Genomic DNA, 20,319 nt, shown 5'->3' on the forward strand with positions numbered 1-20,319 from the left:
CCTCTGTAAAGTGGGGATTATGACAGGGTGTTGGCAAAGACTAAAGTGTGGGTGTGTGCCAGCCCTCAGTAAATGTTAGCTGTGAACATACTGATAATCCGTGTTTTAGTTAATCACAGATCCGCATCTTTGGGCCTCTGAACCTCAGGGAGTAACTCTGCTCTTTAGAATGACTGTTAGGCTTCCCTAGTGGTTCAGTCGGTAAAGAATCTGCCTGCAATGCAGGTAGGCCCGGGTTTGATTCCTGGGTCAGGAAGATCCCCTGGGGAAGGAAACGGTAACCTACTCCAGTACGCTTATCTGGAAAATCCCATGGACAGAGGAGCCTGGCAGGCTGCAGTCCATGAGGTCACAAGAGTCAGACACGACTTTGTGACTAAACCACCAGCAGGACGTCATGCACCCCAGCCCCACCCCTGCCCCACCCCCAGCCCCCCTCCGGGCCTGCTGTGTACCTACCTGCCTCCCTCATGGCAGCCCGTAGTTGGGCCCAATTCAGGGATCCTGACTGGTTAGTGTCTTGCTTGTGGAAAACCTCCTGGGAAGAACACAAAGCAAAGGCTGAGGAAGCCAGCCATCTCCAAGCACCCTCTGAGAGCCCCTTGCACCCCAGTGCCAAGCCTGCAGGACTGCTAGTGGGCGTGAGGCTCCATCTTCGGGCCTAGCTGCCCAGACAAGAACAGGCTGGGGTCTCCTGGCTGGGATCCCACCCCCTGTCCCAGTTGTCCTTTACGCTGTAAGAGGGGGCAGTCTTTCTGTCATGAGGGATGGAGAGTCAGGATACAGGTAAACAGGCTTAATCTAAGCGAATCATCCAAATTTTGAAGGGCTTCCAACCTGATGACTCAGGAGACAGGAGGAGGGTGGTGAGCAACAACTGGAAAAGTAGGCGGGAGCCAATTTATGAAGGACTCTAAATGCCATGCTAAGGGGTGTGAACTTGATCTGAAGGCCACGGGGAGTCTCTTCCTTTTAGTTAGGAAGGAAGGAGGCAACATGATCGGATGTCACCTTCAAAATCCAGAAGACTATTGCAACAGGCTCCCTGGGTTTGGAAGAGAAAGGAAGAAACGCTAGAAGCACACTTGGGAAGACTGAGTGAGCGGTTGGGTAGTGTCAGGCAAGGGTATTTTCCTCGGTCCTGTCTCATCTCAACAAAAATTGGAAGCAACGGACATTAGAGCCCTCAGCATGTCATAGCTCTCGGACAGACCGTGCTATAGCTCTCGGGTCTGGGAAAGACCATGTTATAGCTCTCAGGTCTTGAACAGACTGTGTTATAGCTCTTAGACAGATCAGTGTTATAGCTCCGTGTTACAGCTCAATTTTATTTAAGAAAATAGCAGGAAAATACATCCTTGAGGTGTGAGGGCATGCCGACCCAAAGACGCAAAGGGATGAGAGAGGGAGGCCCGACCCTTTGGCTCCTCTTTTATATGCTTTTCCTCCCGCCGCCCCCCTCCCAGCCCCGGGCCTGCCCTCTGTAAATCGGGCCGGCCAGGAGTGCTGTTTGTTCTACCTGAAGCCCTCACTCCAGCCCTCAGACCTTTCTTTGTTCTATTTTCGCAGGTTTTCCCGTCATTGTCCTTTAGCCACCACCATTCTGGACTCTTGTTTCCTATTCTAACTACTTAACAGTAGAGAGGGCTGAAAGGGAGAGGTCTCGTACAAGTTTTGCAGAATTGCCCTTTCTGCACCGTCCTGCGGGAGGCAGGCTAAACACTTGTTCTCACCTGGTAGAACATCAGCTGCTTCCACAGGTCCCTGAATTCCTGGATACTCACAGTGCCGGATGCGTTAAGCTGAGAGCAGGGTTAAGGTCAAAGCCACCACAGGAGTTTCATGCCCACCTCTGGAGGCAGTGATGGGCCCTTCACAGAGCCGCGGGCAACTTGGGACACCACAGTCAATGTTGGACATCCCTAGTTGGCCTCCCCTGACTGGTCTGTCCAGCCCAGGGCTCCCTGGCCCTTGCTAGGAAAGGACAGAATGAGTTGGAACACAGCAATGCTAGGAGGAGAGGTGGGAATGATGGTGGTGATAAGAGTTTCCATTTAGTGAAACAGGGTGTTCTGATGTGGCCGATTTGATACAGTTTAAATAAAACATAGTAAATATTTTATCACTATTGTTAAAACTAACTTATGGATGGATTCAGGCACAAGGGTGGATGAGGATTTTTATATTTAGTCATTTTGTGACAAGTTAACAGCTGAATGGTTGGCTCTGTAGACCATGTCCAAGTCCCCCCACCTCAGAGAGACTGGGTCAGAAATACCACCACACACCAGCTCTATTGGAGCCCTACGGTGGGCCTAGCGCTGAGCTACACACTTGACCTATGGAACTTCATTTTCACCCAGCAGCTGGGGTAAGTACTAACTGCCCCCTGCTCTGAATGATGAAATGAGAGCTCAGCAAGTATGATCTCGTCCAAGCCCATACATCTGGTGACAAGGCTGGGACCTGCCCCAAAGCCTGCACACCTGACCACCATCCCCCATCGCCCCTGGCCTCTGCAAAGTTGCTAACAAGATTCTATTTGCAACCCTCTTCACACTCTCCATTCTATATGCCTGTCTGTAGTGTGGGTAATTAAACTCCAGTTAACTTGTCCACTTCCCTGGTGGCTCAGATGGAAAAGCGTCTGCCTGCAATGCGGGAGACCTGGGTTTGATCCCTGTGTTGGGAAGATCTGGAGAAGGAAACGGCAACCCACTCCAGTACTCTTGCCTGGAGAATCCCACGGACAGAGGAGCCTGGTAGGCTACAGTCCATGGGATCGCAAAGAGTCAGACTCGACTGAGCGACTTCACTTTCGCTTAACTTGTCCACTTAGAAAATCAGAAGATTTGCTAGAAAAACCACAGGGTTGAGAATGAGGAAAACTGAGTTCTCGGCAGGTCACTGAACTCCAAGCTCTGGTTTCCTGATCTATAAATGGGGGCAGCTGCTGCCCCGTCAGCAAAAGGAAAACTCAGAACCTTGAGGCTCCTTTAAAAGCTTCTTGTCACCCAGAGAAGTGTTACTATCCACCACCCTGCAGCTGCCTCATCCTCACTCTTCAGAAATAAACTTATTGTTATTAATAACAAAGTCATTTCAGTCATGTCCAACTCTGTGAGACGCTATGGGCTATAGCCTGCCAGGCTCCTCTGTCCATGGGATTCTCCAGGAAAGAATCCTAGATTGTGTTGCCATGCCCTCTCCAGGGGATCTTCCTGACCCAGGGATCAAACCTGGGCATCCTGCATTACGGGCAGATTCTTTATTTCTGAGCCACTAGGATATTGATCACTTATTCAATGACTCAGTGACAGTTCTGTCCTTACTTAGCATTTCATCTTATTTGCATACCAGTCCTACAGAATAGGCTTTAACACTACCCCCAGGCTACACGTGAGGACTCTGTCACTCCTCAGAGCCCTAGTTAAGTGCTAGGGCTGGATTTCAACGCCAGGCAGTCTGGCTCCAGGGCAAAGCTCTCCAACAGCAGAATGCATCTACCCACAAACCTGGCAGGATACATCCAGCAGGGCCAGGATACCCTGACAGGCCTCAAGGCTGAAGAGAGGCTGTTTGCTTCCTAGACCTGTGAAGGAACAGAAAGAGTCTGCATGGGAGTGGCCCTGGGACTGCAGGGAGAGGCAGTGCTGTCTAGGCCCTTCGGAGCTTCCAAGGAGCATCATTTATGTTGAGGGTGGGGAGACTTACAGCAGTGGAGACAGAGAGAGAAGGCTTGGCGAGTGGGGGCGCAGGGGGTGATTCCTACCCCCAAGGAAAACAGTAAAACCCTGCAGAAAACATTCTGGCTTACACAGTGGGGCAGATGAACATGGCCCTTTGCACCTGGTGAAGTGGCAGAAGGTGACATTTTGTAACTGGGGGAATGGCAGAGGCAGGTAGCCAGCTAGTCACAGACTACCCAGCCTGAAAGAGCAACTTGTTCAAGGTCCCACCCAAACTGGGAGATAGCCTCAGACATCTTGACAGTGCTCCCGTCAGTGATGGGACCTCTCTTTTTCAAGTGAATCCATAGCTCCAAGTCAGGAGAAATTTATTTAATTCCAAAGGAACCTCTTTTCTCATTCACTCACTAGTCCTAGTTTTACCTCCAGAAAAGCATAAATAACTATCTGCCCCCTCCTCGACCTCTCCCCTCCATTCTAAATATCTAAACATTTATCCAACGCTTCCCCAGATGACATGGTTTCCAAACCCTCACCTCCCTCTTCCATGATCTATGCTTTGCCAGCATCTCCCTAAAATGTGATACCAAGACTGGAACACACGCCTGCAGCTACAATTGGATTAAGCAGAGTACAGTGGATCTATCACTTCTAACATTTTCAGTCTGCATTTCCCAAATTAGGTTCCAAGGGAGATGTTTTGCAGAAAAAGGGTTTTGAGTTCAAATACATTTGAAATATTTTGTATCTACAAGCCTTTTTCCATTATCATGTACCTTAGCACGTGATTGGTATAGAGGAGTCAACATTGAAATTTTGTTTAACGCAGAATTACCTAAGTTCAGTTGACAGTAGAACATAACCCCTTATATTTCACAGAACACTCACTAAAACCTAATTTCCTAAGCACAATTGACTACAGAACCTAACCCTTTTTATTTCGTGGAACACTCACTAAAACCTTTTGGTTTCTAACATTTCTTGGAACACGATTTCAAAAACATATCTAAAGCTTCCATTAAATACTGCCTGAATTTCGATTAGCTTATTTAGCAGCAACTTAAAACTATTAGCACATGTTAAGCTCAAGGTCAACTAAATTAACCAGATATCTTTCAAATAAACTGCCACAAAGATGAGGTCTCTTCTGTTATGAACTTGCGCAACCAATTTTTTAAAAATTACAAAATGGCAGTTTTTAATTATCACCCTGACTGCATTTCATCTTTTTGGCTTGGGCACAGCTTGTGGTGAACATTCTGAATTTCAATTCTGTTGTCTATTAATGATTCCTCCCAGCTCTGTGCCATCTGCAGATCTGATAAGTCTTCGTGTCTTGTCTTCCTCCAAGCCATTGATAAAAGCTGAGGACGTGTAGGGGGACCAAGGGCAAAATACAGAGATTCATCCAAGTATCTAAACATGTAGACTCTGATCCATAATATAGAATTATTCCTCTGGTTTCATATTTATATAACTCTTGGGATTGATGCTAAAATTTTGAATCATATTGCTACTTTCCAACCCCCACTTCATCACTTGCTATGAGAGACTTTACCAACTATTTTGCCAAAATCTATAGTAGCTCTTTGATCTGTCCACCAGAAATCCTCTCATAGGAATAAATGAAAGCAATGTGTCCATCCATTCTTTTAAAAATTTAAGTGTGCAGAAGCCATCTCTTTTAGATAATTTCCATAGAATTTTTTTTTTTTTTTGATGAGGGGTAGGGAGGGGGCGCATCTTATATTCTATCATTTCTAGAGCCTTGCCTTCTGGCTGTTTTATGATATTCGAGTGTGGTTTTGAGAAACCATCTGGAAATTATGCAATTTCTGAGTTTGTTAGGGTTTGAAATCTTGGCTTCGTATAAAAGAGAAGCAATCAAATACCCTTCAATTGTTTGGTTTACTTTTTTCATTTTGAGGTTCATTCTCTTGCCTGGAGAAATTATGTTCTTCTCATCCAAAATCTACATATAAAATACTTTTAGATGGGCTTTAAACTTTCCTGATGATTTATGCCAGTCTTCACACAAAGGCATCCACATCAAAGTTCTCCTATATGACGTGCTCCCTTCTATCAGATTTTTGTAGGTTAATCAATTTAAATATGAGCTCATCAGAGATCTCCCTGGTAAGCTACTCAATACTTAATTATTTATTTGCTGAGTTGAAGAAATGAGTGCTATTCGTCCACAAGGACTTTCTAAGCCAAAAAAGGAATACTCAGCTATTCTTTGCAAACTAGCAGAAATCTTTATTTTCTCTACCATGTATCTCTACATACCCAACTAAGCAAAAAAGAAAAAGAGCTATTTTCCCAAGCTGCATAAATTCCTCTACCTCTGTCAGACCACACGACCCACCCTGGTGTAGGACACAGCTGCTGGGGAGACCAGTGGGCATTCACATGGCCCACTAGGAGAAAGAGAAGCAGACCTAGCGTTCAGGAAAGTCATGTCCCCTGAGTCCAACAGGAATGACTGAAATACTCACCTGACCAGGGCATGTGGTTCAGGATATTCTGCAGTTGGATCGCATTTATTTCTGGATACTGAAGTGGAAGCAGAGGGTCAGGAGAAAATCATCATTCCTAAAGGCTCATTAGATGTAGAACCCACAGATAAACAGGACTGGGAAAGGCCTCTCCCACATCTGCTTAGCACAGCACATCTGCCATTTCTGGGCAGAATAAGTGACACTGTTTTCTTACACATAAGGACATGACTAGACATAAAATTAAATCCAAAATTTCATAAGAACTTCAACAACAGTTAACTGGGTGTCAAATTCAGAGTGCCCCACCAGGGCAGGACTCTTCAGAGGTAGACTAATAGAGATGTTTCTCAAACTGGGTTCTATACAGATGCTGCAAAAGTTTAGCAATTGAGTTTCAATTTTATTCTTATTTAACTATCCTTAGCCAAGAGTCCAGATTTCCATTCTAGACTTCATCAGAAGCTGCTCTTTACATGGACATTTGACTTTAAAACATGTTAATGAAATGTAAGTACCATAAATTTGAACTTATAAAATGGATATGATACCTTTATATGTATCTGGATTTTTATATATCTTAGGATTCTCTATGAGATTCCATTTGATAAAAGGACTGCAGCAGAAAATGTTTAGAAACGCCTGGCATGGAAGAAAATTCTTAAAAACAATACACAGAAGATTTTGATGTAGCCTCTCTGACTATACTAAGCAAATGCCAGTGTGAAAGTGAGAAAAGATGGGAAGGCAGGCAACTTGCGAATTAAATCAGGAGTGTTACTAATGCAGGAAGTTCATGTTCTTGCAGTTTTAATGACATCTCTCAGATGTCAGACCCAGATTTCTTGCCCTGTTCCTAACTGGGTTTGGCTCCGCAGTGTCCCCTGCTCCTCACTACCTCCCCTGGTCAACTTACCTTTTCAAAGAGTTTGGTGAAGAATTCATCCTTCCCTTCACTTTGGTCTACAATTTCCTATAGAAACAGACATACAGAAGGACAAGGTCAGTCCCTGGACAAATGGACTCTCATGCATACACTAATGAGTCATGGCCTCCAGGCCTCTAAAATCTACAAACTTGACCTTGAGCACCGCTTTAAATTTTCTGCCATAGCCTTCACATACATCTCTTGTTTCTCTAACCCTCAGTGGCTTGGGGGAAGTAGCAAACCATGAAAGAGGCGAAGAAACACCAGGTAGAGAGAAATAAGAGCATGGATGTGTAACTCATGCACAAGGGCTCTGGGCCTTCAAGACCAAGGACCTGATCAGAAGGGCAGTTCTCCTGGTACAAAAACAGCAGAATCAGAGGACTTTTGGGGCATGATAGATAACACAATGTATGTGCCATAGAGGCTTCCGCAGTGGCTCAGCAGTAAAGAATCTGCCTGCAGTGCAGGAGACAAGGAGACTCCAGTTCGATCCCTGGGTTGGGAAGATCCCCTGGAGGAGGAAATGGCAACCCGCTACAGTATTCCTGTCTGGAGAATTCCATGGACAGAGGCTGCGTCCATAGGGTCGCAAAGAGTCGGACACAACTGAAGCGACTGAGCACGTACACGTGCGCCATAGAGTAGGGCCTGCAGGACCTACGACCTCGTCCCCCAAATCCTAAATGTGAGGGGAGAAGCCTACCCCCCCCCCCCCCCCCCCCCCCGGCTTTGTGAACAGATCCAGTCACATGCAAATCCACCTGAAAACTCACCTTAGAGAAGATGACACTGGAATTGCTGCCAATTTCACTGAGAGGGGAGAAAAGACAGACTTACTTCTTGGGGATAGCCTGGGAGCCTTTTGGCCAATACCCTCCCTCATCTTCCCAGCTTCTTAGCTAATGCACCATGCGGGCCTTGCTCAGCTCCACCTCATGCCCCACCTGCCCTTGCAGTGTGCAGTTTGGCGCACAGCTCAGCACTTGGCTGTACTTCTCCACCTGCCCTGCGCTCTTACCACCTGCATTTGCTCAGGATGAGTCCTCTACCCCGACCCCGTGTGCCCTTTCCTTCCCCCCCAGCCCCGTCCTCATCTAACTACTTCTACTCACACATTAAGACTCAGAAGTCTCACAAGGCAGTAAGACCCAGGACCAAGTTAAACTACCTATGCCCAAAACATGAAGGAAAAAGAACTGGGTCCTAAGGACTGAAGGGCAGTCATGCCAAAACAATCCTTGGCAAAATACAGGCCTACCTCATTTCACTGTGCTTCGCTTGATTGTATTTTTCACAGATTAAAGGTTGGTGGCAACCCTGTGTCAAGTAAGTCTATGAGAGCCATTTTTCCAACAGTATTTGCTCACTGCGTCTCTCTGTCACATTTTGGTAATTCTCACAATATTTCAAACTTTTCATTATTGTTTTATTTGTTATGGTGATCTGTGGTCCGTGTTGTTATTATTGCAAAACGATTCTAACTCCTTAAATGCTCAGACAATAGTTGCCATTTTTAAGCAATCAAGTATTTTTTACTTAAGGTATGCACATTGGGGTTTTGTTTTTTTTTGACACAGTGCTATTGCACAATACTATAATACAGTATAAACATAATTTTTATATGCACTGGAAAACCAAAAACCCCTGTGACTCTTTTTAATGAAGTATTTGCCTTATTGCAGTGGTCTGGAACTAAACATAAGATAGGCCTGTTATAAGTTTGGCTGGGGTGTGTGTATATTGAATTGTCTGAGCCTGATAGTTGATGGCAGCCTCCCTCATCTGAACAATCCCAGTGCTCCTGTAGGAATCACCACCTCCATGAAGCCACCCCTGCTTCCCCTAGGACCATGGGAAGTTGGCTCAGATGCTCCTCCTTGATGTCCTCCTAACACCCTGGGCAAATAAACACTTGCCCCAGACAAAGTGTACCATAAATAACTGCTCACATATCTACATCCTTTCCAGACTGAGCTCCTGGAGGGCAGGGCCCAGGCCTGTTCTAGCTTTTTCTCTAGCAGAGTGTTCATTTGTTAGGAGAGTAGGGAGGAAAAAGTGAAGGTGTCTCCATGCAGAGAGCTGTCCTGCTCTCGGGCTTGCCCTGTCTGTCTTCTGTGTGGTCACAGAGACCCCATCCTCCACCATTTTCCCCTTACTCTCCCTCCCTTGGCCCAAGTGGACCCCAATGTCCAGGAGAGGCCTGGCCCTTACTAAAACACGTGCTTCCTGGAGAAGACTCTGAGGACGAACTCAGACTCCTGACGGGCCTTAGATGTGCAGGGCACGATCACGTACGTCCCTGGCTCCAGCCACAGCTCCTGGCTCACTTCCTTCTCTGTGAGAAACGTCGCAGGGCAACTCAGGGAAGCATTTTTCCAGAAGAACTCAGAGGGCAGTTTCTTCTGGGCATCGAAGCTCTATAAATGGAGGACAGAGGGCAACAGATGAGGTGATCACCCATGTCTTGTGGTCAGGCCTGGACACCTTGTCCAGGAGCCAGGACTAAAGTGGCCTCTGATTTGCCAAATGCCACCTCCCCCAGTGGAGGGGTGAGGAGTGGAGAGAAAACACCAGGACATGTCCTGAGTAGGCACCTCTGCTGGAACCTTACATGAGGCTGAATACATAGGTCATTTGATTTAACTTTATGTTAAAACATCATGCATAGAATGAGGTGAGGAAGGTCACTATGTCTACACGTCCACGTTACAGTTGAGGGGCTGAGGCTCAGATAAGTTAGGTCATCTGCACAGAGTTACCCAGCAGGTAAGAGTCTCTGCCAGAACAGGAATTCAGGGCAGCTAGGCCCCAGTGCCCATGTTCTAGATCCTTCCTGATGCTGCCTCTAGGTATGCGCTATAGTTTCAAGGTTGATTATGACCTGATTATGGTCACAGGTACACACATACCACCAGCCTCCATACTGGTCACCTGGCCATTCCATACCATCTCAGGGAAAATAGCCTCATAAAAGGGAAAGAGGACTGGCCAAAATCCAGAAGACCCAATCAGAGGTCTGGTTTGTGTTTTGTTTTTACAACATAAATTTTTCTCTCTCTCCCTCCCTCTTTTATGTCCCCCTCTGGCCCTGTTTGCCTCTCTCACTTCCTCTTCCCCCGGCTCTCGTGCAGGGCTATGGAGGGATGGGTGGTCCACGTGGGGACGCATATATTTGCTGATAAAGACACTGCCTACCACATAAAGACATTTCCTAGATTCCACTCAGGGCTGGGGAAACAAAATGTATCTCCTGGTCATGCTTGCTTTCTTATTGAGACAATGAGAGCTAGAGAATCAGTCCATTGCTCTCTTTGCCCTGGTTTCCAGGAATCTCAGAACTCACTTTTACAATCAATTGTAGTAGCTATCCTATGTATAGTGTTCCTGGTAGAATCAATTGCTTCCTTCTCCCTTGTCCATTTATAACTTTTTTCTCACCAGTTGAATTCTATAACTGGTTCATGGTTTTGCTCTGTTTACACTTTTTATTCTAGGTTGACCTAAATTCTATTTAGGAATAGGCTTGATATAAATAAATTTTTCTTTTTAAATTAATAGGTAACTTTGGGAGCACACAGTATTCCCTTGGGAGAGAAGAAGGGGAGGGGGGGGAGAAAAAGCCCAAACCGAACTAAGACACCCAACACAAAATGGTTTCTTTATAAAAATCCTTTTACTCTAATCAGTCTAATCTGAGAAAATTAAGTTTTTCACTCCTGTTTTCTTTGCGAAACAAAATAATAGCTGCCACCCTTCAGAGGCCAGGAGAGCCCAGGCCTTCTTAACTGATCCCTCTAAGCTGCCACTGCAGCTGAAACACAGAGCTATCCTTGACCTCTGCCTGCGTTTTCTGTTTGGTTTCCCAAGCCTTCATCCCTGATTCCTAGGCGGTGGGTTGCATGCTCTCCTGTTGTCCCCCCTGTTACAGATCTATTTTATGATGGGCTTCATAACTCAGGCAAGATTGTGATTTATCATTCTTCCTCTGCTGTGACAGTCTGAAATATTTGCCCTAGGTATTTATGTAGAGATTTAATAAATTCTAAAATTTATTGGTTCTGCATCAGGCTCAGACCTCTCTGTGGAGGCATAGGGACTTTAGGGGGGTCCTTGGATAAAAAAGAACAGCAGATGTTCAGCACTTGCACACACAGGCAGTTGGCATTATTGCCCGCCCTTTCCAGAGCTCCTTACATACGGCTCCTGCAGTCACAGTGACCCCGGCCACGGGGGACATCACTCCCAACCAGGGCCAGCGGGCCAGTGTGCAACTCACCTGGCTCATCTGAAAAACAAAAAAAAAAAGAGGCCTCATGAGGTGCTGAATCCAGCTCTTTCACAAGCACAAATTCTAGCAGAGGCTGACTTACAAGAAGGCTCTACCCAGAGGCTACTACCCCTCCCAGAAGACCTGCTGTTCTAGTCAGTGACATTTTAATCCATCATTAGAAATTCTGGAAAAGGGTGAGGCAAGGTAAGCTTGGCTTGGGAAGAGGCAAAGGGAACCAGAATTAACTGTATCAGCTGTGTGCCAGGTACAGTGCTAAGCACTAGCCAAAGGATTTTCTTCTGCTCCACCCTTTGCATAATTATCATTGTCCCCATTTTACAGATGGAGAAACTGATGTTCAAATGCAAGGAGGGGGCTTGTTCTAGATCACGTATTCCCAAGGGACAGAGACAGGATTTGTACCCATGGTGGACAAAGGAGGTGGGCAGACAGAGAGACAGATGGTAAAGGGCACAGGGACCAGGAAGAAAGGATAAGACCCCACGAGAGGCCTACTGACCCTGAAGAGGTAGAAGCCAATGGCGAGGTGAGGCTTCCGGTTGCGGTGCCTGTGTCTGGGCTTCTGGAGCAGGGACACCAGCACACTGCAGAGCGACCGGGACCTCCTGCCCTCCTGGGGCCTCCAGATGGACAGCAGGAACTGCGGGTTCTTCCAAAATGTGTCTGGGGCAAAACACAGCAAGGTGAGACAGGTTTCCTTAGTATCCTGCTCGCCAAACCACAGGGAGGGGCACAGATCCAGGGCACCTGCCTGGGATTCCCACTTCAGGGCCATCTGGACAGAGCTGGGGCCTCTCCCACCATAGCTCTGTCCCTCTCCCACCCACCTTCTCCACCTCGGGTTCTTTTGTGGACACACAGACCAAAGGTTGCTGCTGCTGCTGCTGTTGCTGCTGCTGCTGCTGCTGCTGCTGCTGCTGCTAAGTCACTTCAATTGTGTCTGACTCTGCAACCCCATAGACGGCAGCCCACCAGGCTCCCCTGTCCCTAGGATTCTCCAGGCAAGAACACTGGAGTGGGTTGCCATTTCCTTCTCCAATGCATGAAAGTGTAAAGTGAAAGTGAAGTCGCTCAGTCGAGTCCGACTCTTAGCAACCCCATGGACTACAGCCCACCAGGCTCCTCCGTCCATGGGATTTTCCAGAGTACTGGAGTGGGGTGCCATTGCCTTCTCTGAGACCAAAGTTTACTCTCCCTGTATTAATAGCTTTGGCCCAGCACACTGCCTGGCACAGACTTTGTGTCCTGTATGTTCACTGCCTGGGTTGGTGACTGTGTTAACTAACTGGAGAGAAGATGCTCGTGGTGCCAGGGCAGCTGCATTTTAATGGAGACCAAGCCTTAGCTTATGGGCAGCTTCAGCCTTTGGGGGGACACTCAAGGGGAGAGAAAGTCAGAGCTGAGAGGGAGAGAAAGTCAGAGCTAAGACCGCTGTGACCTTGCTGAAATCCCACCCTTCTAATCTTTCCTGCCATGGAGATGGCTCAGTACCTCCACTGTGGAGAAAGGGATGCAGTCCCCAAACCACTCCACTTGGAGAATGTATATATGTTCATCTCTTGTACTTGATGGCCTGAGAATCCTTGACTTTGTTTTTCTATCACACTCCAAGTAAGGAGGGCCTGATACATACAATATAAATACTAATTTCAATCCTGCCTGTTACCAGGTTGTTACTTCAGCATATCAAAGGCCTTGTCTGAAAACCACAGAAAGATGTAACTTTTCTATTATGCATGTGCACCTGTGGCCTCCTGGTGTTGGTTGGGAAAGAGAACCCACCCTCTAGAAAGCTGCAACCCCAACAGATGGGCCGCTTGACAGAGTTCTATGCCTCTGTGCAAATTAGGACAAAGGTGTCCCATCTTCCCACTGGACACAGCCCAGGGCCAGCACACAGAGCTCGGCCAGCAAAGCCCCCTACCTCCTCAGCCAGGTGCCCCGGGCAACGGCTCTGCCCACAGCCCCGCCTTTACCTAGCCGCGAAAGCCTCTGGCTTCCATATACAGACTCACCTCGGGGCGACTTCATCTGGCCACCAGCAGTTCTCCCATTCTCCCATCTCCCCTCCAGCATGGTGTACGACCACTTCTGGCCCACCTCCTGAGTCAGCAGGCCTGGGCTCAGTTTACAGATGACCAGAAGCATGAAATGTGCTTTAAAGTCCCGCAGTGACATCCTGTGCAGAGGATGAAAGAAAGACAAGAAAGTGTAGTCGCTCAGTCACGTCCGACTCTTTGCGACCCTGTGACCTATAGCCCACCAGTCTCCTCTGTCCATGGGATTCTCCAGGCTAGAATACTGGAGTGGGTTACCATTTCCTTCTCCAGGGGATCTTCCCGACCCAGGGTTCAAACCTGGGGCTCCTGCATCACAGGCAGGTGCTTTACCCTCTGAACCACCAGGGAAGCCCGTGGAGATGCCATCCAGTCATCAGGACCAGTGGGAAGCTGCAGCCAAGGACCGGGCGCCCAGCCCTCTCCAGTCCCAGGGCCCCATCCTCCTGCCCTCATGCAGACCCAGGCGAGTGGGGCCGGCTGGAGCAGCGTGAGGATCTATCAGCAGCAAGAGGTGCTACAGAGAAACCCTACTCTGTGGCTGAAAGCAGCCTCCAACAATGGCTGCCTGAGGGCAATGATCCTGTGCCACTGATGGCGGTGATGAAGCAGAACTGGGATATTCACAGCTGTCCATTGATTTAGACATGTTCAGTGAGAATCACACAGATCTGTTCCTTGTCAGCTGTTGATTAAAAAAATCTCTGCCCCTACAGGCTAATGTTATGGCCCGAGGCATGCCACCTGAACCAGCAAATAGTTTACTCTCTGTAACAGGAAGTAATAGTATTTCCAGGGCTCTTGAGTTCAATGACCTCTTTAAGAATAAGTCTGAAAAGGATTGGTAAGGGGAGAAGAGGGGCCTGTGGGACAGGTTGGAAATTAATAGGAAGGGTGAAATGTGGAGGAAACAAGGAACAGGTGGGTCTCATGTCAGATACCCAGAAGCAGCATCAGCTCAGGGCATCTGGCAGCCATTCATAAAAACAGGTGAGAGGCTTTGGGGTGGGTAGGGTAGTACTGCTTTGCTCTGGAGGGCACAGGTGCAGTAGCTTATAGTTTGGCAAGAAACAGCAGTCAGAGAGGAGGTGGTGGCCACCCGCACGCTCTGCCCTGAGCACCCACTGAGCTCCATGCCACAGGTCTCTGCTCTTATCACAGAGACTGTGGATGTTGGATTGCCCGGCTAGGCTGTGAGCCCCTAAAGGATCTTCTTGATCTCCTAAAAGAAGTGCCTGGCATATATGCTGCTGCTAAGTCACTTCAGTCGTGTCCAACTCTGTGTGACCCCAGAGATGGCAGCCCACCAGGCTCCCCCGTCCCTGGGATTCTCCAGGCAAGAACACTGGAGTGGGTTGCCATTTCCTTCTGCAACGCATGAAAGTGAAAAGTGACAGTGAAGTCGCTCAGTCATATCCGACTGTTCGCGACCCCATGGACTGCAGCCTACCAGGCTCCCCCGTCCATGGGATTTTCCAGGCAAGAGTACTGGAGTGGGGTGCCATTGCCTTCTCTGCCTGGCATATATGAGGCACCCCATAAATGTCTGCTGAATGGATGTCCTAATGTAAGCCACATGTGTCCTGATTCCCTGCGTCAAATACCAGAATTCTCCATCATTATCTTTTCTCAGCAGCAGAATCTTCTCCTTGGGGCTCAGTAGATCCCACATACTCGAGCTGAAAACAGAAAAGAAATGTTTTCATGGGGGAGGAATGGATTACAAAGGACATGCAAGAAATTCTTCAGTAAATGCTCTATAATGCTCTTAGTTGCTCAGTCTAGGCACATCACTTGAGCCAAGCTCTGGACTAGGCTCTTGACATGTTTTATTTTATTTAAGGATAACAACAACTTTACAAACTAGGGATTTTTATTGTCAGTTTTGTGTGTGTGCTAAGTCGCTTCAGTTGTGACCCACTCTTTTGTGTCTCTATGAACTGTACCCCTCCAGGCTCCTCTGTCCATGGGATTCTCCAGGCAAGAATACTGGAGTGGGTTGCCATGCCCTCCTCCAGGGGATTTTCCCGACCCAGAATCAAACCCATGTTTCTTGTGTCTCCTGCATTGGCCAATGGGTTCTTTACCACTAGCGCCACCTGAGAAGCCCCACTGTCATTTTTAGAGGTAAGGAAATTGAGGTTAAAAGAGATCAGGTCACTTGCTTGAAGCCACAAACTTATTAAATGTCAGAACTACCACCGAATCTATATTGCTATTTCTTTTTTTCACAACCCTTCATTTTGGACTTTATTTCTGGCCATAAAAGAGTAAGGCTTTCATGTATCACTTCCCCACTATAAACAGCTAAAAATGGGACAAATACATGAAATAACAGACAGCATGTTTTGGACACAGACGGCAGGCAGCACAGACCTGTGACCTCAAGAGGAGGGAGACAAATGAAGCGAGCCCTAACACTGGCTAGACTCCTGCCTGAAACTAATTCCCCAGACAGCGATGCAGGGGCATGGACCCTGAAAGAGCCTGGCAGTCTTGCTAAGTGGAGGAGACAGAGTCTGAAGTTCAGGGAGGACAAGGCAGCTAGAATTTGCTGGAAACAGTGCCCAAGAGAAGAGGGCTACTTAAGGAAAGAGCTCCAGAGAACTTCATAGGGGGTCCCTTGAGTCTTTGGCTAAAATAAAATCTGTGCATACATGAAATGAAACCCCACAAGACTGGATTATACTGAGCACAATTCCCAGAGTTGACACTAGGTTGGAAATCATTTGAATTCCCACCAGCCAGGGTTAAAAGACCTTACAGAATACATGGGGTCTTCAGTAAAGAACCCAAAGATTCTACACCTTAATAGTGAGGTCAAATTATCCCCTCAATATAGTTTTTCCTAGATCTGTCCTAAAAGAAAACTTCGAAGTATCATTTTAATCCCTAAGCAACTAAATTTACAATGTCCAGCATCTAATAAAAAATTACTAGGTGTATGAAGAAGCAGAAAATGTGATCCATGACCAGGAATAAAAACTGACTTAGAAATAGGAGAAATATGATTGAACTAGTCAATAAGGACATTAAAACACCTATTATAAATATGCTCCATGTTCCCAAAGATGAAAAGCTAAGTGAAAGATATTCTCAAATGGTATCTCTAGATTTAAAAAATATTTATTTAAAATGAAAACTACTTTGGATGAGACTAACTACAGATTAGACACTATGGAATAAAGCCCATCATTTTATTTAATCCTTATCACACTTCTGGCTCAAAGAAGATTGCTTAAGATCACACAGCTAACAAAGTTAATTTAACTCATCATTTTTTCTCAAAACAAGCACTTGTTTTCCTAAACAAACTACTAGCAAAACCATTATGCTGCTATATTTCTGTAACACTTTAAAATTTATATATATCTTTGGATGCCATTTTTCCACATAGACCCAGTCCCTCTGGCAATTCTCTTTATTAAAATATAATAAATAGAGTGCCATACAACCTATCAGGAGTAAAATTCCACTTACTTTTCTGAGCCTTCAATTTTTCACCCATAAAAATGATTCAGTGATAATGTACATGTGAAAATGTTTCTGTACTCTTAAGTGATATGTGAAAGTGAAAGGCACTCAGTTGTGTCTGACTCTTTGCTACCCCATGGACTATACAGTCCATGGAATTCTCCAGGCCAGAATACTGGAGTGGGTAGCCTTTCCCTTCTCCCGGGGATCTTCCCAACCCAGGGAGCCAACCCAGGTCTCCTGCATTGCAGGCAGATTCTTAACCAGCTGAGCCACAACAAAAGCCCAAGAATACTGGAGTGGGTAGCCTATCCCTTCTCAAGTGAATCTTCCCGACCCAGGAATTGAACCAGGGTCTTCTGCAGGCAGATTCTTTACCAACTGAGCTATCAAGAAAGCCCCCAAGTGATATGTAGAGTTAAGTATTATAAATCTTCATTGCCAGACAGGGAAGGACTATAACACTTGGTCTGCCTTTCTGCCTGTGCCCTATGCCAGCCTGTAGCCTGTAAAGCCCACAGGGTTGATTTTAGGCAGAAACAATAAAAAAGTAGGCATCTAATCAGAATGCCCAGAGGTCATTAAGTGTAATTAGAGTATAGGGGCCAATCCTGATCTGTCTGACCCTGACTCGACAAGTCCAAGTGTACATTGACTAGAAAGAGCACCAGACTAGTCATGCTGTGAGACCCTAAATAATTCACTTAGTCAAACCAGTCCATCCTAAAGGAAATCAGTCCTGAATATTCATTGGAAGGACTGATGCTGAACCTGTAGCTCCAATACTTTGGCCACCTGATGCAAAGAACTGACTCATTGGAAAAGACCTCGATGCTGGGAAAGATTGAAGGCAGGAGGAGAAGGGGACAACAGAGGATGAGATGGTTGGATGGCATCACCAACTCGATGGACATGAGTTTGAGCAAGCTCCAAGAGTTGGTGATGGACAGGGAAGCCTGGCATGCTGCAGCCCATGGGGTCACAAAGAGTCAGACACAACTGAGCGACTGAACTGAACTGAAGCATCAGTTTCTTCATAAGTAAATGGAGATGAAATCACCTACCCTATAATAGTGTTGTTTGGAGGACTCAATGAAATGATCAAAATTCAAAAGTTTAGCACAATACTTGCAAGCTCTCAATAAATATTAACTTTAATTATTATAATGAATGAAGTAAAATTGTTAGTCATTAAGTTGTGTCTGACTCTTTGCAACCCTATGGACTATAGCCCACTGGCTCCTTTGTCCATGGGATTCTCCAGGCAAGAATACTGGAGCAGGTAGCCATGCCCTTCTTCAGGGGATCTTCTCCACCCAGAGAGCAAACCTGGGTCTCCTGCATTACAAGCAGATTGGTCTGTATATTTAGGCATTGTATATGTATGTGTGTGTGTCTGTGTAAATCGCTTTGCTGTACACCTGAAACTAACATGACATTGTAAATCAACTATTATTCAATTTAAAATAATAATAATTATAAACATGAGGGACTGAACCACACAGTCTAAAAGCTTTCCTGATTCAACCTGAGACCAAAAGCATGCACTGGAATTTGTGTGCCAACAACAAACTTCTTTGCAGCCTTCACCTACCCCATCCTCACCCCTCCCAGCCAGCCTCAGATGTTCACCTGTCACTCCAGTCTCCTCTCCACTCTATCTTCCCCCAGGGGTTCCGGAGCCTGACGAGATATTCAGGTCCATGGCTGGTGGTCACCTGCACAAAATGAGAACCAGTTCAGGTGGCTGGGCTGAGGGCCAAGAGCAAATGCTGCAGATATCTGAGTGAGGTTCATGCCTGCAGCTGAGACCTTGAAATGAACCATCAAAGGCCCTAGGAGCTGGCAGAGGAGAAAATGGCTCTGCTGTTTTACTTGCTGTGAGACCTAAGGCAAGTTACTTAACCTCTCTGTGTCTGCTTCCTGATCTGTGAAAAGAAATTAGTGATCACGTCTATTGCATGAGTTGAACATTCAAAGATACGTCTACTGAGAATCTGTCAATGTGATCTAATCTGTAAAAAGGGTCTTTTCAGGTATAATTAAGTTAAGGATTTTGAGACGAAATCACCCTGAATCAGTGGCAAACGTCCTTACAGAAGAGAAAGGGAAAGACAGAGGAGAACGGCATGTGAAGACAGAGGCAAAGACGAGCTATGCGTGTGAAGCTGGGAAAGCTGGAGACACCCTGCGTGGGAGCAGGTACAGAAGGATTCTCCCCAAGCCATCAGAGGAAAGATGGTACTAAGGACACGTGGATTTCAGACATCTGGCTTTAGAAAACACTGTGAAAAAAGGCATTTCTCTTGCTTTACATCTCCCAATTTCTTACTAAAGTACCTAACTCATAGGACTGTTGTGAGCATTGAGTTAACACTGATAAAGCAGTTAAGACAGTATCACACACTAAGTGCTAAATTTTGTTAATTAAATATAAAATCATAAAAATAAATATTTTAAAGTATGAATTTTGTTATCTAAACATGAAAAAGTTCTTAACACACCAAATATGATTGATGGAGATCTAGGAGATGGAAGTCAGGTGTGAATGGAGCTGAAAACATCTGAACCAGAGTTAAAGGGAATTGGAGGGCTTTAGGGAAGTCGCATCCTCTACAGAATAGCAGGAGTTCTTGAAGTTCAATCTGCTGATTCCTTATCTCCATGCTCTGCTCCTGCTGCGCCCTCCACTACTGCTGCTGCTGCTAAGTCGCTTCAGTTGTGTCCGACTCTGTGCGACCCCAGAGACGGCAGCCCACCAGGCTCCCCCATCCCTGGGATTCTCCAGGCAAGAGCACTGGAGTGGGTTGTCATTTCCTTCTCCAGTGCATGAAAGTGAAAAGTGAAAGAGAAGTCGCTCAGTCGTACCCGACTCTTCGCGACCCCAGCTCCCTCCACTAGGAAGGCCCTTTTCCCCTGACACAAATCTACTTGTCTTTTAGGGCCAACTCAAGGCCACCTACCCTACAAAGCCTTTTCTGATTTCCCTCCAACCCAGCCAGATAAATGTTCTCCCTACCTCTAAACCCCAGAAGACTTTCATCGTTGCTTCCTTCTTTCAGCTTCTACTTTGCTTCCCTATAGATTTCAAATATGATTTGTCTCCATACTTGATGGTAAGCTCTTTGGAGGTAGGGTCCCTGTCCCTGTCCCATCTTCCTCTCAATGTTTAATAAAGCTCAAAAGGTAGAGAGCATGGAAGGAAACTGGAAGATTGTTGAAAAGGAGCATGTGGGAAAGAAGCAGAAATTTGAAGGGAAACCCCAGACAGAAAAGTTATCATTTAGCAGCCCAGGGCAAAGCGAAGCTCAAGAAATGGTTACAAGACACAAGAGGGCTGTGTGTATGCTTGGTCACTCACTCATATCCGACTCTTCGC

At 46.4% G+C, this 20,319-nt stretch overlaps 1 protein-coding gene across 1 annotated transcript in view; it reads right to left on the minus strand.

Annotated features, from left to right (window-relative positions):
- Positions 1–20,319, minus strand: part of CAPN14 (calpain 14) — a 40,919-nt gene that overhangs the window by 4,137 nt on the left and 16,463 nt on the right. The window contains exons 8-18 of the mRNA XM_060413849.1: positions 18,573–18,658; positions 15,071–15,145; positions 13,425–13,588; positions 11,894–12,072; positions 9,330–9,535; positions 7,892–7,928; positions 7,104–7,160; positions 6,188–6,245; positions 3,528–3,592; positions 1,734–1,802; positions 460–538 (exon numbers count right to left, since the gene is read on the minus strand). Of these exons, the coding sequence (XP_060269832.1) occupies positions 460–538; positions 1,734–1,802; positions 3,528–3,592; positions 6,188–6,245; positions 7,104–7,160; positions 7,892–7,928; positions 9,330–9,535; positions 11,894–12,072; positions 13,425–13,588; positions 15,071–15,145; positions 18,573–18,658 (1,075 nt within the window). The remainder of the gene's footprint in view (positions 1–459; positions 539–1,733; positions 1,803–3,527; positions 3,593–6,187; positions 6,246–7,103; positions 7,161–7,891; positions 7,929–9,329; positions 9,536–11,893; positions 12,073–13,424; positions 13,589–15,070; positions 15,146–18,572; positions 18,659–20,319) is intronic.

Source organism: Ovis aries, chromosome 3 (assembly GCF_016772045.2).
Source record: "Ovis aries strain OAR_USU_Benz2616 breed Rambouillet chromosome 3, ARS-UI_Ramb_v3.0, whole genome shotgun sequence".
Taxonomy (NCBI): domain Eukaryota; kingdom Metazoa; phylum Chordata; class Mammalia; order Artiodactyla; family Bovidae; genus Ovis; species Ovis aries.